Source organism: Mesoplodon mirus (assembly GCF_964341445.2).
Source record: "Mesoplodon mirus genome assembly, chromosome: 18".
Classification (NCBI taxonomy): Eukaryota; Metazoa; Chordata; class Mammalia; order Artiodactyla; family Ziphiidae; genus Mesoplodon; species Mesoplodon mirus.
Genome location: NC_138994.1, coordinates 53,073,326 through 53,089,098, shown reverse-complemented (window position 1 = coordinate 53,089,098; position 15,773 = coordinate 53,073,326). Strand labels below are relative to the sequence as shown.

At 36.9% G+C, this 15,773-nt stretch overlaps 1 protein-coding gene across 1 annotated transcript in view; it reads left to right on the top strand.

Annotated features, from left to right (window-relative positions):
• Positions 1 to 15,773, top strand: part of TAOK1 (TAO kinase 1) — a 155,455-nt gene that overhangs the window by 124,249 nt on the left and 15,433 nt on the right. Inside the window, exons 14-19 of the mRNA XM_082603520.1 lie at positions 1,292 to 1,528; positions 4,170 to 4,298; positions 8,065 to 8,268; positions 10,110 to 10,349; positions 13,239 to 13,451; positions 14,346 to 14,528. Of these exons, the coding sequence (XP_082459646.1) occupies positions 1,292 to 1,528; positions 4,170 to 4,298; positions 8,065 to 8,268; positions 10,110 to 10,349; positions 13,239 to 13,451; positions 14,346 to 14,528 (1,206 nt within the window). The remainder of the gene's footprint in view (positions 1 to 1,291; positions 1,529 to 4,169; positions 4,299 to 8,064; positions 8,269 to 10,109; positions 10,350 to 13,238; positions 13,452 to 14,345; positions 14,529 to 15,773) is intronic.

Genomic DNA, 15,773 nt, shown 5'->3' with positions numbered 1-15,773 from the left:
GAAATTGGAACTCCTGTATGTTGCTGGTAGGAATGTAAAATGGTTCAGCTGCTGTGGAAAACAGTTGATGATGCCTCAAAAAGTTAAACATAGATTTACCACATGACCCAGCTGTTCTACTACTAGGTATATACCCAAAAGAATTGAAAACAGTTACTCAAACAAGTACACTACACACATGTTCACAGCAGCACTATTCACAATACCCAAAAAGTGGAAACAACACAGATATTAATATTCACCAGTGGATGAATGGATAAACAAATTACGGTATATGCAAACAATGGAATATTATTTAGCTATAAAAAGGAATGAAATACTGATACATGCTATACAACATGCATGAACCTTGAAAACATGCTAAATTAAAGAAGCCAGACACAAAAGGTCACATATTATATGACTCTATTTATATGAAATATCCAGAGTAGATAAATCCATAGAGACAGAAAACAGATTGGTGGTTACCAAAAGGGGAGAATGGGGAGCAGCTGCATAACAGGTACAGGGTTTTCTTAGGTGGTAAAACTGTCTCTTAAGTAGATAGAGGTGGTTGTTGCCTAACGTCGTGAATATACTAAATGCTGCTGGGTTGTTCACTTTAAAATGATTAATTTTATATTATGTGAATTTCACCTCAATTAAAAAATTCAGCTTATACATTTTTGTCTTTATAGTCAGTGCTTTTTGTGTCCTGCCCAAGAAATATTTGCCTGCGCTATGGTCATGAAGATATTTTGGTTTTTGTTCTACTTTATGATTCTGGATTTCGTGTTTATGTCAAATGATTCTCAAATTAATTTTTGTATATAGAGTGATACAGAAGTCAAGACTTTTGTTTTTGCTTTTATATACAGAGAACCAGTTGCGTACGCAGAATTTGATGATAACACATTTTTTCCTCTTTGAATTAACTTGACTTTTTGGTGGAAAATCAATTGACTAAATATATTTGGGTCTATTTCTAGATTTTATTCTGTTCCTTTGATCTGTCCAGCCTGTTCTTCCACCAATTCCACATTGTTTGGATTACTGAAATGTGTGTCTTCCAACTTTTTTTTCCCTCAAGATTGTTTTGGCTATTGTAGGTCCTTTACATTCCAATATAAATTTTAGAACCAACGTGTCTATTTCTTTAGGAGACCGCCTGGAAATTTAATTGGAAACTGCTCACTGGAATCTCTTACAGTGATTGTCTACTTGGCTAAATAGTAGAGTGGTCTAAAATGCTTCTGAAATAAAAATGTTTTCTTTAATTTTATTCTTTTCTCTCCATTGTTTGTGTGTCTAGGTTACAAGGCAAATGCAAGAACATGAGCAGGACTCTGAGCTTAGAGAACAAATGTCTGGCTATAAGAGAATGAGGCGGCAACATCAAAAGCAGCTGATGACTCTGGAAAATAAGTTAAAGGCTGAGATGGATGAACATCGCCTCAGATTAGACAAAGATCTTGAAACACAACGTAACAATTTTGCTGCAGAAATGGAGAAACTTATCAAGAAACATCAGGCCGCTATGGAAAAAGAGGTGGCTGATTCAGTATTATTAATTTATTTACTCTAGATTGTAGCCATCTCAGAATTAACCAAGATGGCATTTTGATGTTAGGATATATCTTCCCCAGAACCAAGCAAATCAGTTGGGGAAAAGAAAAAACATTTATATAACTTGTATAATATCAAGTACTGAGTCTGGGAAGCAACAGATGTGGGATTATTTCCTGACACTGATCGTTTTATAGTATCACAGTGGGTAAATCATGCAACCATTCTAGGCCCTAGGTACCCTGATTATCTGAGGAGATTGTTAATCACCTATGAATAGGTGATTTAGGTCTCGAAAAATCATTCATGATTCTCTTTGTGATTTTTGGAGACCTATCTTAAATTTATAGCAGAATTTTAATATCAGAGAATAATTGAAGATTACAGAGAATGTTAGAGATAATAAAAGAGGTTCAGGTTAAGATTTAGCCCATTTGTGGGTTGTTTTTTTTAATATTTATTTATTTATTTATGGCTGCATTGGGTCTTCGTTGCTGCATGCAGGCTTTCTCTAATTGCAGCGAGCGGGGGCTACTCTTTGTTGCAGTTCAGGGCTTCTCTTGTTGCAGTGCATGGGCACTAGGCGTGCGGGTTTCAGTAGTTGTGGCACACAGGCTCAGTGGTTGTGGCACACAGGCTTCGTTGCTCTGTGGCATGTGGGATCTTCCCAGACCAGGGCTCGAACCCGTGTCCCCTGCATTGGCAGGCGGGTTCTTAACCACTGAGCCACTAGGGAAGTCAGCCCATTTGTTTTTCGGTATTTTTTTCATTTTTGGCTGTGTTGGGTCTTGGTTGCGACATGTGGGATCTTCGTTGCAGCATGCGGGATCTTTCATTGTGGTGCCCGGGGTCTTCGTTGCGGCTCACAAGCTTCTGTCTAGTTGTGGCGCATGGGCTCCAGAGTGAGTGGGCTCTGTAGTTGTGGCATGTGGGCTCCAGAGCCCATGGGCTCTGTAGTTTGCCATACGCAGGCTCTCTAGTGGAGGCGCGTGGGCTTAGTTGCCTTGCAGCATGCGGGATCTTAGTTCCCCAACCAGGGATTGAACCCGCGTCCCCTGCATTGGAGGGCCGATTCTTAACCAGTGGCCAACCAGGGAAGTCCCAGCCCATTTGTTTTTTTACAAATAAGTGTCATTTTACTATATGATTTAAGTATATTTTTTTAGGATTCTTGTTATGTGAGACCTTTTCTTCTAATGTTTTTGATGTACCATCAGTTAAATTTTATTTTGATAGTCACATTTGTCAGGTAAAATGTAAGCTTCTCTGTAAATTCACACAATATCTAGAAATGTGTCTGGCTTGTCCACATTGAGGCATTATTTATTATAGTTACCCTGTTCAGCCTTTCCCCCCAAAATAGAAGAACTACTCTCTCATAATAGAGAATTTGGCAAAATAATTTACAGAGTAAATAATTATTTGCTTTTGAAATAATTTGATGAAAGAATGTATAGATTTTTAGAATCCTGTTGGACATTGGATAGTATTTTTATTTTTATTTTTATTTTTTTTTTTTTTTTTTTTTTTCTTTTTGCGGTATGCGGGCCTCTCACTGTTGTGGCCTCTCCCGTTGCGGAGCACAGGCTCCGGATGCGCAGGCCCAGCGGCCATGGCTCACGGGCCCAGCCGCTCCGCGGCATATGGGATCCTCCCAGACCGGGGCACGAACCCGTATCCCCTGCATCGGCAGGCGGACTCTCAACCACTGCGCCACCAGGGAGGCCCTGGATAGTATTTTTAATAACTCGGGAAGAGGTAGATACATATTTAGAAAGGCAAATCATGAAACAGGTTGTGCAATATGATTACAGATTTATTTAAAATGTATGTATGCATAGAAGTAAATAGGAAGGGTATGCACCAAAATGTTTATATTTGTTATCTCTGGGTGGTAAAATCATACAAGTTTTTTTGTGTTTTCCTGTACTTCCTAAATGATCTACAATGAATATGCATTACCTATATAATCAGAAATAAAACAGTATGATATGTATCTAATATTTAACATTTTCATATTACTTAACATATAAGTTAAAGGTCAGGGTTTTGGGGCTTCCCTGGTGGCGCAGTGGTTGAGAGTCCGCCTGCCGATGCAGGGGACACGGGTTTGTGCCCCGGTCTGGGAAGATCCCATATGCAGCGGAGCGGCTAGGCCCGTGAGCCATGGCCGCTGAGCCTACATGTCCGGAGCCTGTGCTTCGCAGCAGGAGAGGCCACAACAGTGAGAGGCCCGCGTACCGCAAAAAAAAAAAAAGGCAGCGTTTAATTTGAAGAGGAATATATTATATTATTTAATGTACAAATCAATCTAGATAAAAGGTCATGACTTAATTATATTTGTGGATAGATATATATTTGTTTTATTTTCTTGGGGGAGGACATATTGTTAAATTTTTAAAAAGGTGAAAACATTTTGATTCTGTAAAAGATCAACATATTAAGGATGAGTTCCATTTTACTGGTTCTCTGAAATTCAAATAATAAGATGCTGAGTAATTGGTATTGGTAATGCTTATACTGATTTTATGTTCTTAAGGGGAAAAATATCCTTAGTGGTGTAAATTAAACTGTTGCTTTGAATCTACTTAACTAATTTGATCCATTTTTTAAATTTCCCATAGGCTAAAGTGATGGCCAATGAAGAGAAAAAATTTCAGCAACATATTCAGGCCCAACAGAAGAAAGAATTAAACAGCTTTTTGGAGTCCCAGAAAAGAGAATATAAACTTCGAAAAGAACAGCTTAAGGAGGTATCTATTTTATAAAAATTTTCACGCCAGTTGTCTACTTATTGATTTTATCTATTGATGTTGATTGACTCATAGAACCATTAGGATAAATTCTTCTTTTGTTGTTTGTGGCCACTAAATGTTTACCAGTTTGAATGAAGGCAAACTTTAATCAGTTACTCTTCAACAGTTACTCTTCAACAGAGATCTTCAATTGAGTAGGATCTAAAAAGAATCATCTAAAAATATAAATTATTTTATTTATAATAGTTTTCGTATGCACTTACTAAATAACTGACTCACTAGAAATAAAATACTTGAGCTGTGATCGATGTGGAAACAACTTAAGGGCGGCTGGCCTGGGCTCAGGGCTAGAATCCCTGAGGACCCAGGAAAGGGCAAGGAGGCGGGTGGCAGGCTCCCCAAGGACGGGTCCAAAATCATCAGGATCTAGACGGGTATTGGGCTTCAGGACATTTATTTCATGTCCCTCCGTACAGGCCCTGGGGCCAGGTGTGGGGACAAGAGACCAGGCAGGGATAGCAATAAATAACACGGACAAACAGAGCTCCCCTTGAGACAGATGAGATTAAAGGAGGTTACAGGGGAGCCACAATGCGGAGGTGGGGCACTGGCAGGGCGGGGGCAGCTGGGAGGGAGGGGGAGGCCAGGCCCTCATTGTCACCTGCCACATCCCTTTCCTGCCCCAGCCCCCACTACTTTGGGGAGGAAGGGAGCCCCCCAAAAAATATACTTGAGCTATGAAAGGAAGCCACACATTTCTTTTTCTAAAAGTAGACCGTACCAGGCTTCCCTGGTGGCTCATGGTTAAGAATACGCCTGCCAGTGCAGGGGACACAGGTTTGAGCCTTGCTCCGGGAAGATCCCACATGCCGTGGAGCAGCTAAGCCCGTGTGCCACAACTACTGAGCCTGCGCTCTAGAGCCCGCGAGCCACAACTACTGAGCCTGTGCACTGCAACTACTGAAGCCCACGCGCCTAGAGCCCATGCTCTGCAAGGAGAAGCCAGCGCAATGAGAAACCTGCGTACCGCAGCGAAGAGTAGCCCCTGCTTGCCGCAACTAGAGAAAGCCTGCGTGCAACAACGAAGACCCACGCAGCCAAAAAAAAAACAAAAACAAAAAAAAATTAAACCATACCTTCTTACTTTTGGCTCAGAAGATTACAATAATTTGTTCATAGAGTAAGGATGAGACATACTTGCTCATCACATTTTCTTTAATAGCAAAATATACTGATTATTTATTTATGATTCCACGATTTCATATTTATTTGCTCTCCATGTGCTGCATTTTTGAACTTCTTTTAAAAGCAGATGTAGTCTGACTTTGAAGAACACCTTGATTGTTCCAAGGCAGTTTCTGAAAGGGTGTAACTATTCAGGATAGTAGTCAGGAGAGAGAAATGATATGTCCCAGTTTAGACCCCCTTTTACAGACTGATTGACTGAAATTTTTAGTCCATGTAATTAATTATTAGGGCGCTGATAAATTAATTGACCTTAATAAAATAATAGTAATCTCTTTGCTAATAATGCTTTTGTTTGTGTAGGAATTTATAGTCACTTATTTAAGTGTTATTATGGACATATTGTTGGCACAAAAGCTTGCTGTATATACCCTGCCAACTGAGCTTCATTGAAAAGAATTTTCTAACTCTAAAGGGTATAACCTGTAATATATTCCCGTGACTGTAATACAAAAGCCAAACTCTATATTGGCACATTGGGTTTGAAAAGACTGTAAATAGGTCCCCAACTGTAAATAAATATCCAACAAAATGAGGTTTTACAGATCCATTTCCCAGTGAAATGAGATTTTAGTTTTATGGGTGCATTGCTTTAGGTAATGCTTTAGGCATATATCAGGTAGTCCAGCTAATAAATTCATTTTCTTTTAGAAGCCAAATTAGTGTGTATTTATGTGTGTGAGTTCATTTAAAACAATCATTTTTAGCATAGAGGAAGGGATATACTAGAATCGTTAGTGGAGAAGTTCCCTGGTAAAAGATTTTGAAAAATATACCCAGGTGATTGATTATTTATGTGCCCTTTCTCTTCCCATAGTGTGTGTACACATATACCCTTAAGTTTAGAACTACTAAAATTTTTTTAATGTGTTTGTATATCTTATGAACTAAAGTTATAAAGAACTGATCTCTTTCTTGAAAACCAGAGGAAGGACCATAAGGTTAGTAGTCTTTGAAAAATTATCTTATACCTAGGAAAGATGGCTTATTTATATACTGTGCAACATTGTTACTTTTTAGGTTGAAGATATATTAGTATTAATTATCATCCTAGAGTTTGCCTCATTCAGTGCATTGTCAGTGTTCTCATCTGGCCCAATATAAATGCATTTTCATTTAGACAGTTTGTAAGATAATACATATATATTTTTTGAAGTATAGTTGATTTACAATGCTGTATTAATTTCTGCTGTACAGCAAAGTGACTCAGTTCTACATATGTATATTCTTTTTCATATTCTTTTCCATTATGGTTTATCACAGGATATTGAATATGGTTCCCTGTGCTATGCAGTAGGACCTTGTTGTTTGTCCATCCTATATGTAATAGTTTGCATCTGCTAATCCCAAACTCCCAGTCCTTCCCTCCCCACCGCCACCAGCAAGTCTGTTCTCTATACCTGTGGGTCTGTTTCTGTTCGTAGATATGTTCATTTGTGTCATATTTTAGATTCCATATATAAGTGATATCATATAGTATTTGTCTTGCTCTTTTTGACTTACTTTGCTTAGTATGATAATCTCTGGGTCCATCCATGTTGCTGCAGAAGGCATTATTTCATTCTTTTTTATGGCTGAGTAGTATTCCATTGTATATATATACCACATGTAAGGTAATATTTTATTTTCACTTTTATTTTTTTTATTGGAGTATAATTGCTTTACAATGTTGTGTTAGTTTCTGCTGTACAATGAAGTGAATCAATTATATGTATACCTACATCCCCTCCCTCTTGGACCTCCCTCCCACCCCCGCACCCCCATCTCCCCCATCTAGGTTTTCACAGAGCACCGAGCTGAGTTTCCTGTGCTTTATAGCATGTTCCCACTAGCTGTCTATTTTACGCATGGTAGTGTATATATGTCAATCCTAATCTCCCAATTCTTCCTACCCTCCCCTTCCCCCACCTCCTGTGTCCACAGGACTGTGGAAGGTGATATTTTAAATGCTATAGAAAAGCACTGGTTTTGGTTTGTTTAGTTAAATACGATTCATAAAAAGGGTTTCTATTCTCCCATGGTTTTGTTGATTTTCCATTTAATTTCTAATTCTTTTATACTGAGTCTATCCATAATTTTGCCAAAAACTTAATACTTAGAATGTCAGAAACCAAGAAGTGACACATTAGATGTATTTTTGCCCTAATATTCATATAAATGATTTTTACCTGAAAGCACTGCCTTATGTCTCTTCTTGGGAAGCATTTAAAGAATGATGTGTTTTACTTCATTTACCAATATTGTGTGCTTTTAAAGCTAGGAACCATCATAAATGTAGCTGTGTAAAGCTAAAAGGTATGCATGTTTTCTAGCATACATTTCTCTTTTCCTGTCCTACTTCACCAGTTAACTCAAGAAAAGGAAAATGTTACCTACCTCCTTAAGGTCATTGCCCTGCCTTGAGCATTAGAAAGGACACAGATTAAGTACTTTTATTTAAATGCACCAAATACCAGATGATATATTCATGCAATTAATTTTTATGTATTTTGAACTGAGTTGTTTTTTATGTTGCCAGGAGCTGAATGAAAATCAGAGCACCCCCAAAAAAGAAAAACAGGAGTGGCTTTCAAAACAGAAAGAGAATATACAGCATTTCCAAGCAGAAGAAGAGGCTAATCTTCTACGGCGTCAGAGACAATACCTAGAGCTGGAATGCCGTCGCTTCAAGAGAAGAATGTTACTTGGGCGCCATAACTTAGAACAGGACCTTGTCAGGGAGGTACGTTTGAAACGAGAATATTTCCTGAAAGTATGTTTGTCACTTCCCAGACTCAGGGTCTTTGCACTTGTACCTCCCTCAGCCTGAGTTCTTCTTCCCTAGATTATCTACATGGCTTGTTTCCTCCCTTCATGTCTCTCCTCAGATACCACCTCCTCAGAAGTGCCTTCCCTAATGTCCAAATCCTTCTTCTTCTTTAAGTGTTCTTCTCTGCACTTCTCTCTCTTACACATACACACTTTTTGGGGGGAAGTTTCTCATCCTGCCTAGAATGGAAATTTTATAAAGTCACTGGTTTTGTTCCGGTCTTTATATCCCCCTAGTATTTGGCCCATAGTAGGTATTCAATAAATATTTATTAAATACATATTAAATCTGTGAATGAGAGGGGTATTCATTTTTAAATACCATAAAATTATTGGATACTTTATACCTTTTGAACTGAAATGGGTGCCATGAAGTATGTGTTATCATTTAACACATTTTTTATAATCATGTAATTATTAATTGGGCAAATGTAGAAACTCTTATGTCAGTGAAAACATATTCTCACTATCAGGGATACCTGTGAGCACAGATTAATTTATTTACAAGAGTGGCTTAAAATAAACGTCAAGTATAGCATAATTGTTCAAATTCACTAATAATTAAAGAAATTCAAATTAAAACAGTTGCATCAATTAAATAAGAACAATTTAAAAGACTAGCAACATTGAATCCTAGTAGTGGCATTGGGAAATGTGCAGTGTTGGTAAGAATATAAATTGATACTGATATATTGATAGATATGCTTTTATCTGTCAAATCCACTTCTAGAACTCTATCCTAAAGAAATAATAACATGATTATATGATGCATCATGCATAAACATTTAATGAAAATTTCTTTATCAAGCAAAAAATGGAAAATTATGGTATTGCAAAGCAGAAGCTTACTATGAAACTTAAAAAAAGATCTGTATATACTGATCTGATCTGGATATATATCCATTATATTGTTAGGTGAAGAAAGCACATTATATGCCTATAACGTATGTCATTCAGTTTTTAAAACTGTATGTTTTTGTGTAATAGATGTTTCACGATAAGCATGGGGAAGGTTGGGAAGCATTTGCACCAAACTGTTGGCCTCTGGAGAAAGGGTTTGCAGGGGCAAAGGGGGTAGGTTTGACTTCTCTGTGTGTGTGTGTGTGTTTTACACTTGTTCTTCTTAATCTAAAAAAAAAAAAAAAAAGAATTAGAACATTTATTGAGCAGCATGTGCAAGGTATTGTTCTGAGAACTTTCCATTTATGAACTCACTTCATCCTCACATTAAATCTGTGAAATAGCTGTATTATTATCTTCATTTGAAAAGTGATGAAACTGAAGCACAGAGAGTTTAAACGATTAACCCAAGGACTTAGGGCTCATAGGTAGCAGAGCCAGATCCATGTTCTTACCCACTATACTGTGCTGGGTATACTGCCTGTAATAGAATTGAATAGGATACTCTGATAATTCAAAGAATGGCTTAGGAGTTCTCTTCAAATATAAAATTGGGAAACAAGAAAGAAAGAAAAGAAAGAAGGAAGGACATTAAGCCTACTGAGATAGATTTGCTACGTCTTAAGCTTATTGCATAAAATAGTATTAATGAATAGTAAATAAATAGAATAAGGAAATTGGTGCTACTAATTGCCCATTTACTGCAGTAAAGGTCATAAAATCTAATATTTACTATGCAGTCATTATTGAATCTGAGGATTACATCTACTTCCTGATTAATCTATTTCTTAGGAATTTTTTTCCTAGCATTGTACAGCAATAAATTATACCTTTGTCTTTTGTGTTATGGATTAGGAGTTAAATAAAAGACAGACTCAGAAGGACTTAGAGCACGCCATGCTGCTGCGACAGCATGAGTCCATGCAAGAACTGGAGTTCCGCCACCTCAACACAATTCAGAAGATGCGCTGTGAGTTGATCAGATTGCAGCATCAAACTGAGCTCACTAACCAGCTGGAATATAATAAGCGAAGAGAACGAGAACTAAGGCGAAAGCATGTCATGGAGGTTCGACAACAGCCTAAGAGTCTGAAGGTACCTTTAGCCTAAGCTTCTTGACAAAGGGGAATAGGAGTAAAAGGCATCCATATAAGCAGTAAAAGTCTAAGACAGAAGTCTGTCTTGAAGAAATTGAATAAGCCTTTTTCTTTTCATTTTAAGCATGTTTAATTAGTTTTAACATGGAGTGTCTGTAGCTACAGACTTTTGCTCATGTATTTCTCAGTAGAGTACCAAAAAAATTTTAACTGTGGGGAGTGCCATAAATAAGAATCAAAATTCTTATTTTAATGTACCCAAATGTCCAATGCTGACATTACAGTCTACATGTCAACATGCTAACTAACCTGTTGGCTTCTCTTTATTGTTCCAAGTAATACAGTTTTGGAATCTTATTTGCTCTTAGTGTGATTTGTATCCAAAAAAAGACAGTAAGTTCCTAGTCAGTACAGAAGCCAGTGAATGAAAAAAAAATGCCTTTTTACCCCCTCTCCCTTCATTGTGTGTGCTTACCTTAAGAGGAATAGTGGAATCACCACAGTGTTACTCCCATTCTGCTTATTTTCTTTATGTGTTTGGTAGTGTAGGTGAGACCATGGCATGGTAGTTGGGATATGTATTTTTTAATTAGCATATCAGAGTGGAGCAAGTTGTTATATGCCCTCCCCCAGACAAATAAGGAAAGACAAGTGTTGGTGATATATATAAAACCAAAGAACTTTAAATCTTATATTTGCTTTGTACAGAGGAATTCATTCACATGGTATGAAATTCAAAAGACACCAAAGTATTACAAAGGTAAAAGTTTCCATCTCTCCTTGTCCCTCTGGCCACCTTGTCCAGCCCCTGCCACCAAATTTAACCAGAGTTAACAATTCAAAGAAATATTTTAATTTTATAACTTGTAATAAATATTTGAAAAAGTGTAATCATATGAATCTTAATAAAAACAAAAACCACTCACAATATAGGCTCTCATCAATAGTAGTATCTCAATTAATCTGTACATGATTTCGCATTTTAAACTTTTGTTTACATCCAGTAAGGCCCAGGTCCCACAGTATTTTCTTTTAAAACCCTACCTCCTTATCTGAATAACTGTCCTGGAGTGAAGTGAAATTCATTCACAGGGGTAATGTGTGTCTAAATCTAGAAGCTACACCACACCCAATGGTATCTCTTGATTCCCACTCAACTCCATTCAAGCAAGCTGTCTTGAACAAAAGTATAGAAGCAAAGTTAAGATGTTTTTACCCTTTCCTTGTGAACCTGAGTAAAATTTCACTTTGTTTTCCGAACAGCTAATTAACATCATTTACAGAGTAGCTTATGTTGACTACTCACATAATCTTCATTAGTCATTGCTTAGGAAATTGGAATTCATAATGATTTTTCAAATTTATTTTGTCTTTGTAGGGGAGAGGTATATACTCTTTCGGCTATAGAATAGACAATTTCCCACCAAAAGATTAGTTAAATAACATGTCTGTGAAATTAATGACTGTTTTAAAGTCAGCAGCACCCAGAAGTAAACCAAACTGAAAGCTTGTTAGTTTTCTATCGTCATACCATAAATTTGATATGACTGCATTTCTGTAGGGCTTGGCATAGAGTTGTTTGATGTTTAGCCATTCCTGTTTTTTGTTGTTGCCTTTTCAGTTTGAAAGCTTGTAAATACTAGTGTAATCTTCACAGATACTATACAAAAAGTGAGGCAAAAAATAATGTTTCACAATTATAGTCAGATTTAGAATAGAATGTCTCCTTCTGATGACAGATGAGCTCAAGATTTTCCATAAAGGAGATTGTTCTGTTACTTTACTAGGGAAGAAAACCATCATGTTCCTCTTAGTTATGTATTTCTATCTACTTACTCAATTTGAACAAAACTGACTTGATTTTAATGCCAAGTTATCCCATTTTTATTTACCTAAGTAATGGTTGCCTCTTCCAACTTTTTCCAGGACTTTAAAGGGAGATAGGGGGACTTCAGTTTTAGCACTTACGTAATTTGACTAGGATTTGGGGTGGGGGGTTTGGGGTACTATGTCTATGGAATGGGTTGGATATATGCCTGCTCTGTTGTTTCTTCATCTGGCATCCAGATGATGTTTTGTCATTGTTAAATGAGTAGAAACAACTGTAACTTACATTCATCTTGCTTTCACTTGAGTCAAACATTGAGGGATATAGTTTATTCTTGGTACAAGTATTACTCTTCTTATAGAAAAAACATTTTTCAAGGAGCTTTTTTTTCCCCCTCATTAGGCTAGTGATGTGGAATGATTACAGTTTTCTTGGCACAATATTTTAAAAACTTTTAAAAGAATAGAGGCTGTTATACAGAGGTAGAAGAGAATGTCTAAATGTCATTGTCCCATTCCTGGCTAACTTGGAAGAATTTTGTTAACCAAGGACAGTATTTAAAAGTGGTGCCACTGGGACTTCTGGCGGTCCAGTGGTTAAGACTTAACCTTCCAATGCAGGGGATGCAGGTTCAGACCCTGGTTGGGAGCTAAGATCCCACATGCCTAACGGCCAAAATACCAAAACATAAAACGGAAGCAGTATTGTAACAAATTCAATAAAGACTTTAAAAATGGTCCACATCAAAAAACTCTATAAAAAAAATTTACTTGTAACTAAATGTACTAGTAAAATAATCAGTATTACCTGAAGTCCTATGAAGAAAGTAAGGTTCTTGATATTCTAATGTTTTAAATTAGAGATTTTGTTACAAAAATACATAGAATGTAATGGTTTGACCTAATAACCAAGTAGAAAAGTACTGTACCTGCAACCTTATGGTCTGACCTTTTTGTTTTTCATCTCCTTGTCTCCTAGTAGCCTTTATTTTCATATAAGCATAAAGTATAACAAATGCCATATGTTAAAAATTATATACATCTTTTTTTTCCTTCCCAGTCTAAAGAACTCCAAATAAAAAAGCAGTTTCAGGACACCTGCAAAATCCAAACCAGACAGTACAAAGCATTAAGAAATCACCTACTGGAGACTACACCAAAGAGTGAGCACAAAGCTGTTCTGAAACGGCTCAAGGAGGAGCAGACCCGGAAGTTAGCCATCTTGGCTGAACAGTATGACCACAGCATTAATGAAATGCTGTCCACCCAAGCTGTGAGTTCGTTTTATTTAAGCAAAACAAATTCAGTGCCCCTTTCATCCCACCACCTGAATGAAATCCCAGCAATTAAAATACTGGTTGGAAGTGATAGCTCTCCTACAGCTTGAGAAATAGTGGTGGTTATCAATATTTTTCCTGTTCTCTGCATTGCTTGGAGGTAGGCATGATTTATATAGAATTCTCATTGATACATTTAGTCATGAGGTTCTAAATAGGCGCTCTGCCAGTGCCTCTCAGGTGTTCAGCACATATCCCAACGGTATAGGAGGATTAGAGCAGCAGCTTTGTTAAGCAGTGAGCACTAAGTAGTACTGTATTGGGGATCCAAATGGTCACATTTTAGTGAAGGCAAATACAAAATATTTTCTATATGAGTTTTGCAAACTTTTTCTAAAAGGGCCAGATAGTAAATATTTTAGGTTTTGTAGTCCGTGATACAAAATTGAGGATAATTATATGGGTACTTATATAGCCATTTAAAATGTAAAAGCCATTCTTAACTAGTGGACTATCAAATTAATTAATTAAAACAAGCAGCTGTCCACATTTGGTCTGGAGGCTATAGTTTGCTGGTCCCTGTTCTGTAGTTATTTCCATTGCAGAGAAGAGATTGAGAGTCTTACATCACCTAATCAGATTCTAGATTTTTCTTAAGAAAAATATGATTATTCAGGCATTCTCCTAATAGATTATGATAGCTTTTATCTTCATATTACCATCACTGGTTACTGTGCCTTCCTTTTTCAGAGATGTTTACTCCAAGATACAAGAGAGAACAATTGTGTATCCTACAAAAGAGTTGTCTGTCTTTTCTCACACCTCCTTTCCATAGGTCATGGATAAATAGCTCACAGTAGGATATATCTGGGTTTTTTCCTCTCTTTCAGCTGCGTTTGGATGAAGCACAGGAAGCAGAGTGCCAGGTTTTAAAAATGCAGCTGCAGCAGGAACTGGAGCTGTTAAATGCATATCAGAGCAAAATCAAGATGCAAGCTGAGGCACAACATGATCGAGAGCTTCGGGAACTTGAACAGAGGGTCTCCCTCCGCAGGGCACTCTTAGAACAAAAGGTATAGATAATAGAAGGAAGTTAATTGTGCTAGTATTTGCCTTCATCAGAAACATTTTATAAATACATTTTCATATTAAGAGAGGTGGCGTTAGATTGTTTTCACCATACTGTATTTCCTTAATTCTAGTTTTGGTAGTGTTTTTCTTTAAAATTATTGTTTCAGTAATGAACCTTATAATTAATGAATTCTAAACATCAGAGGAATATAGTTAAGTAGTAATTGCTAGAGGAAGGATATGGTGTTATGTGAAGACAGTTGAATTGTGAGAGAGTAGCTCTGGCTCCATGTTCCTCACTTTTTTTGTGTACCTAGCTCTACCTAAAGAGATTGGAGAAAAACTTGGATAGTGAAGAAAAAGAACTTTAGTAATTGCCTGAGAGAGGCAGGGGCAAAGGATCTGGAATATATACTTTACTCTTCTATCCTGGGCCTGGAACTATACAGATTGGTGGAAGAGTACTAGGGGACAGAAGGTAAAGCCAGTTCTACACAAGCTGAAAATGTTACTTCTAGATGTATCTTTTTTTCTTTCTTTCTCTCTTTTTTTTCACTTATTCTTTGTCAGATATATTAGAGAGTAGAACTAAAATCCCCAGATTCATTTCCTTTCCATCCTTTAAAGTATTATAGCTGTGTGTGTGTGCGCGCGCACGTGCGTGTGTGTGTATTTTGGGGAAAGACTGATGGACAGAAGATTTTTAGATTTTGAAAGATAAAGAGGAAAGTTTTGCCATGAGAAGTAGTAGAATATAATTGTATCTAGAATTCAGAGCTATGTTCCAGAATTCCTGAGCCATGAGTTCCCAACAGGTGATATAGTCTTAGCTCCATTGATCCTTTGTATGTTAGTACTTGGCTAACTTAATAAAAGTTGTCATGGTTTCTAGACCATTGCTCCATAGATTTTCCTCTGTTTCCTGCAGTTCTTGTGATAAAAATAGAATGCCTTATTAAATTAAAAAATACATTCTTAAAAAACCCACCTAAATAAGATGTTACTCTTTTTCTGGCATAGCTCTCATTACTGGCTTCTTCAAGAGGTACTTGCCTCTAAAAATTATCTCACTTATGTTTCTCATTCAAGATGGGAAAGATATAAACACATATAAATTTTGAGAAAAATCTAGTTTGTCCCATGTACAGATTTCATAAATCTGTCTGATTCCAACTTGCTTATTAAAATTCAACCTAAAGTTCTGTCTCTTATGCTTCATAAAATTATCACTAAAATGAAAACTCCCT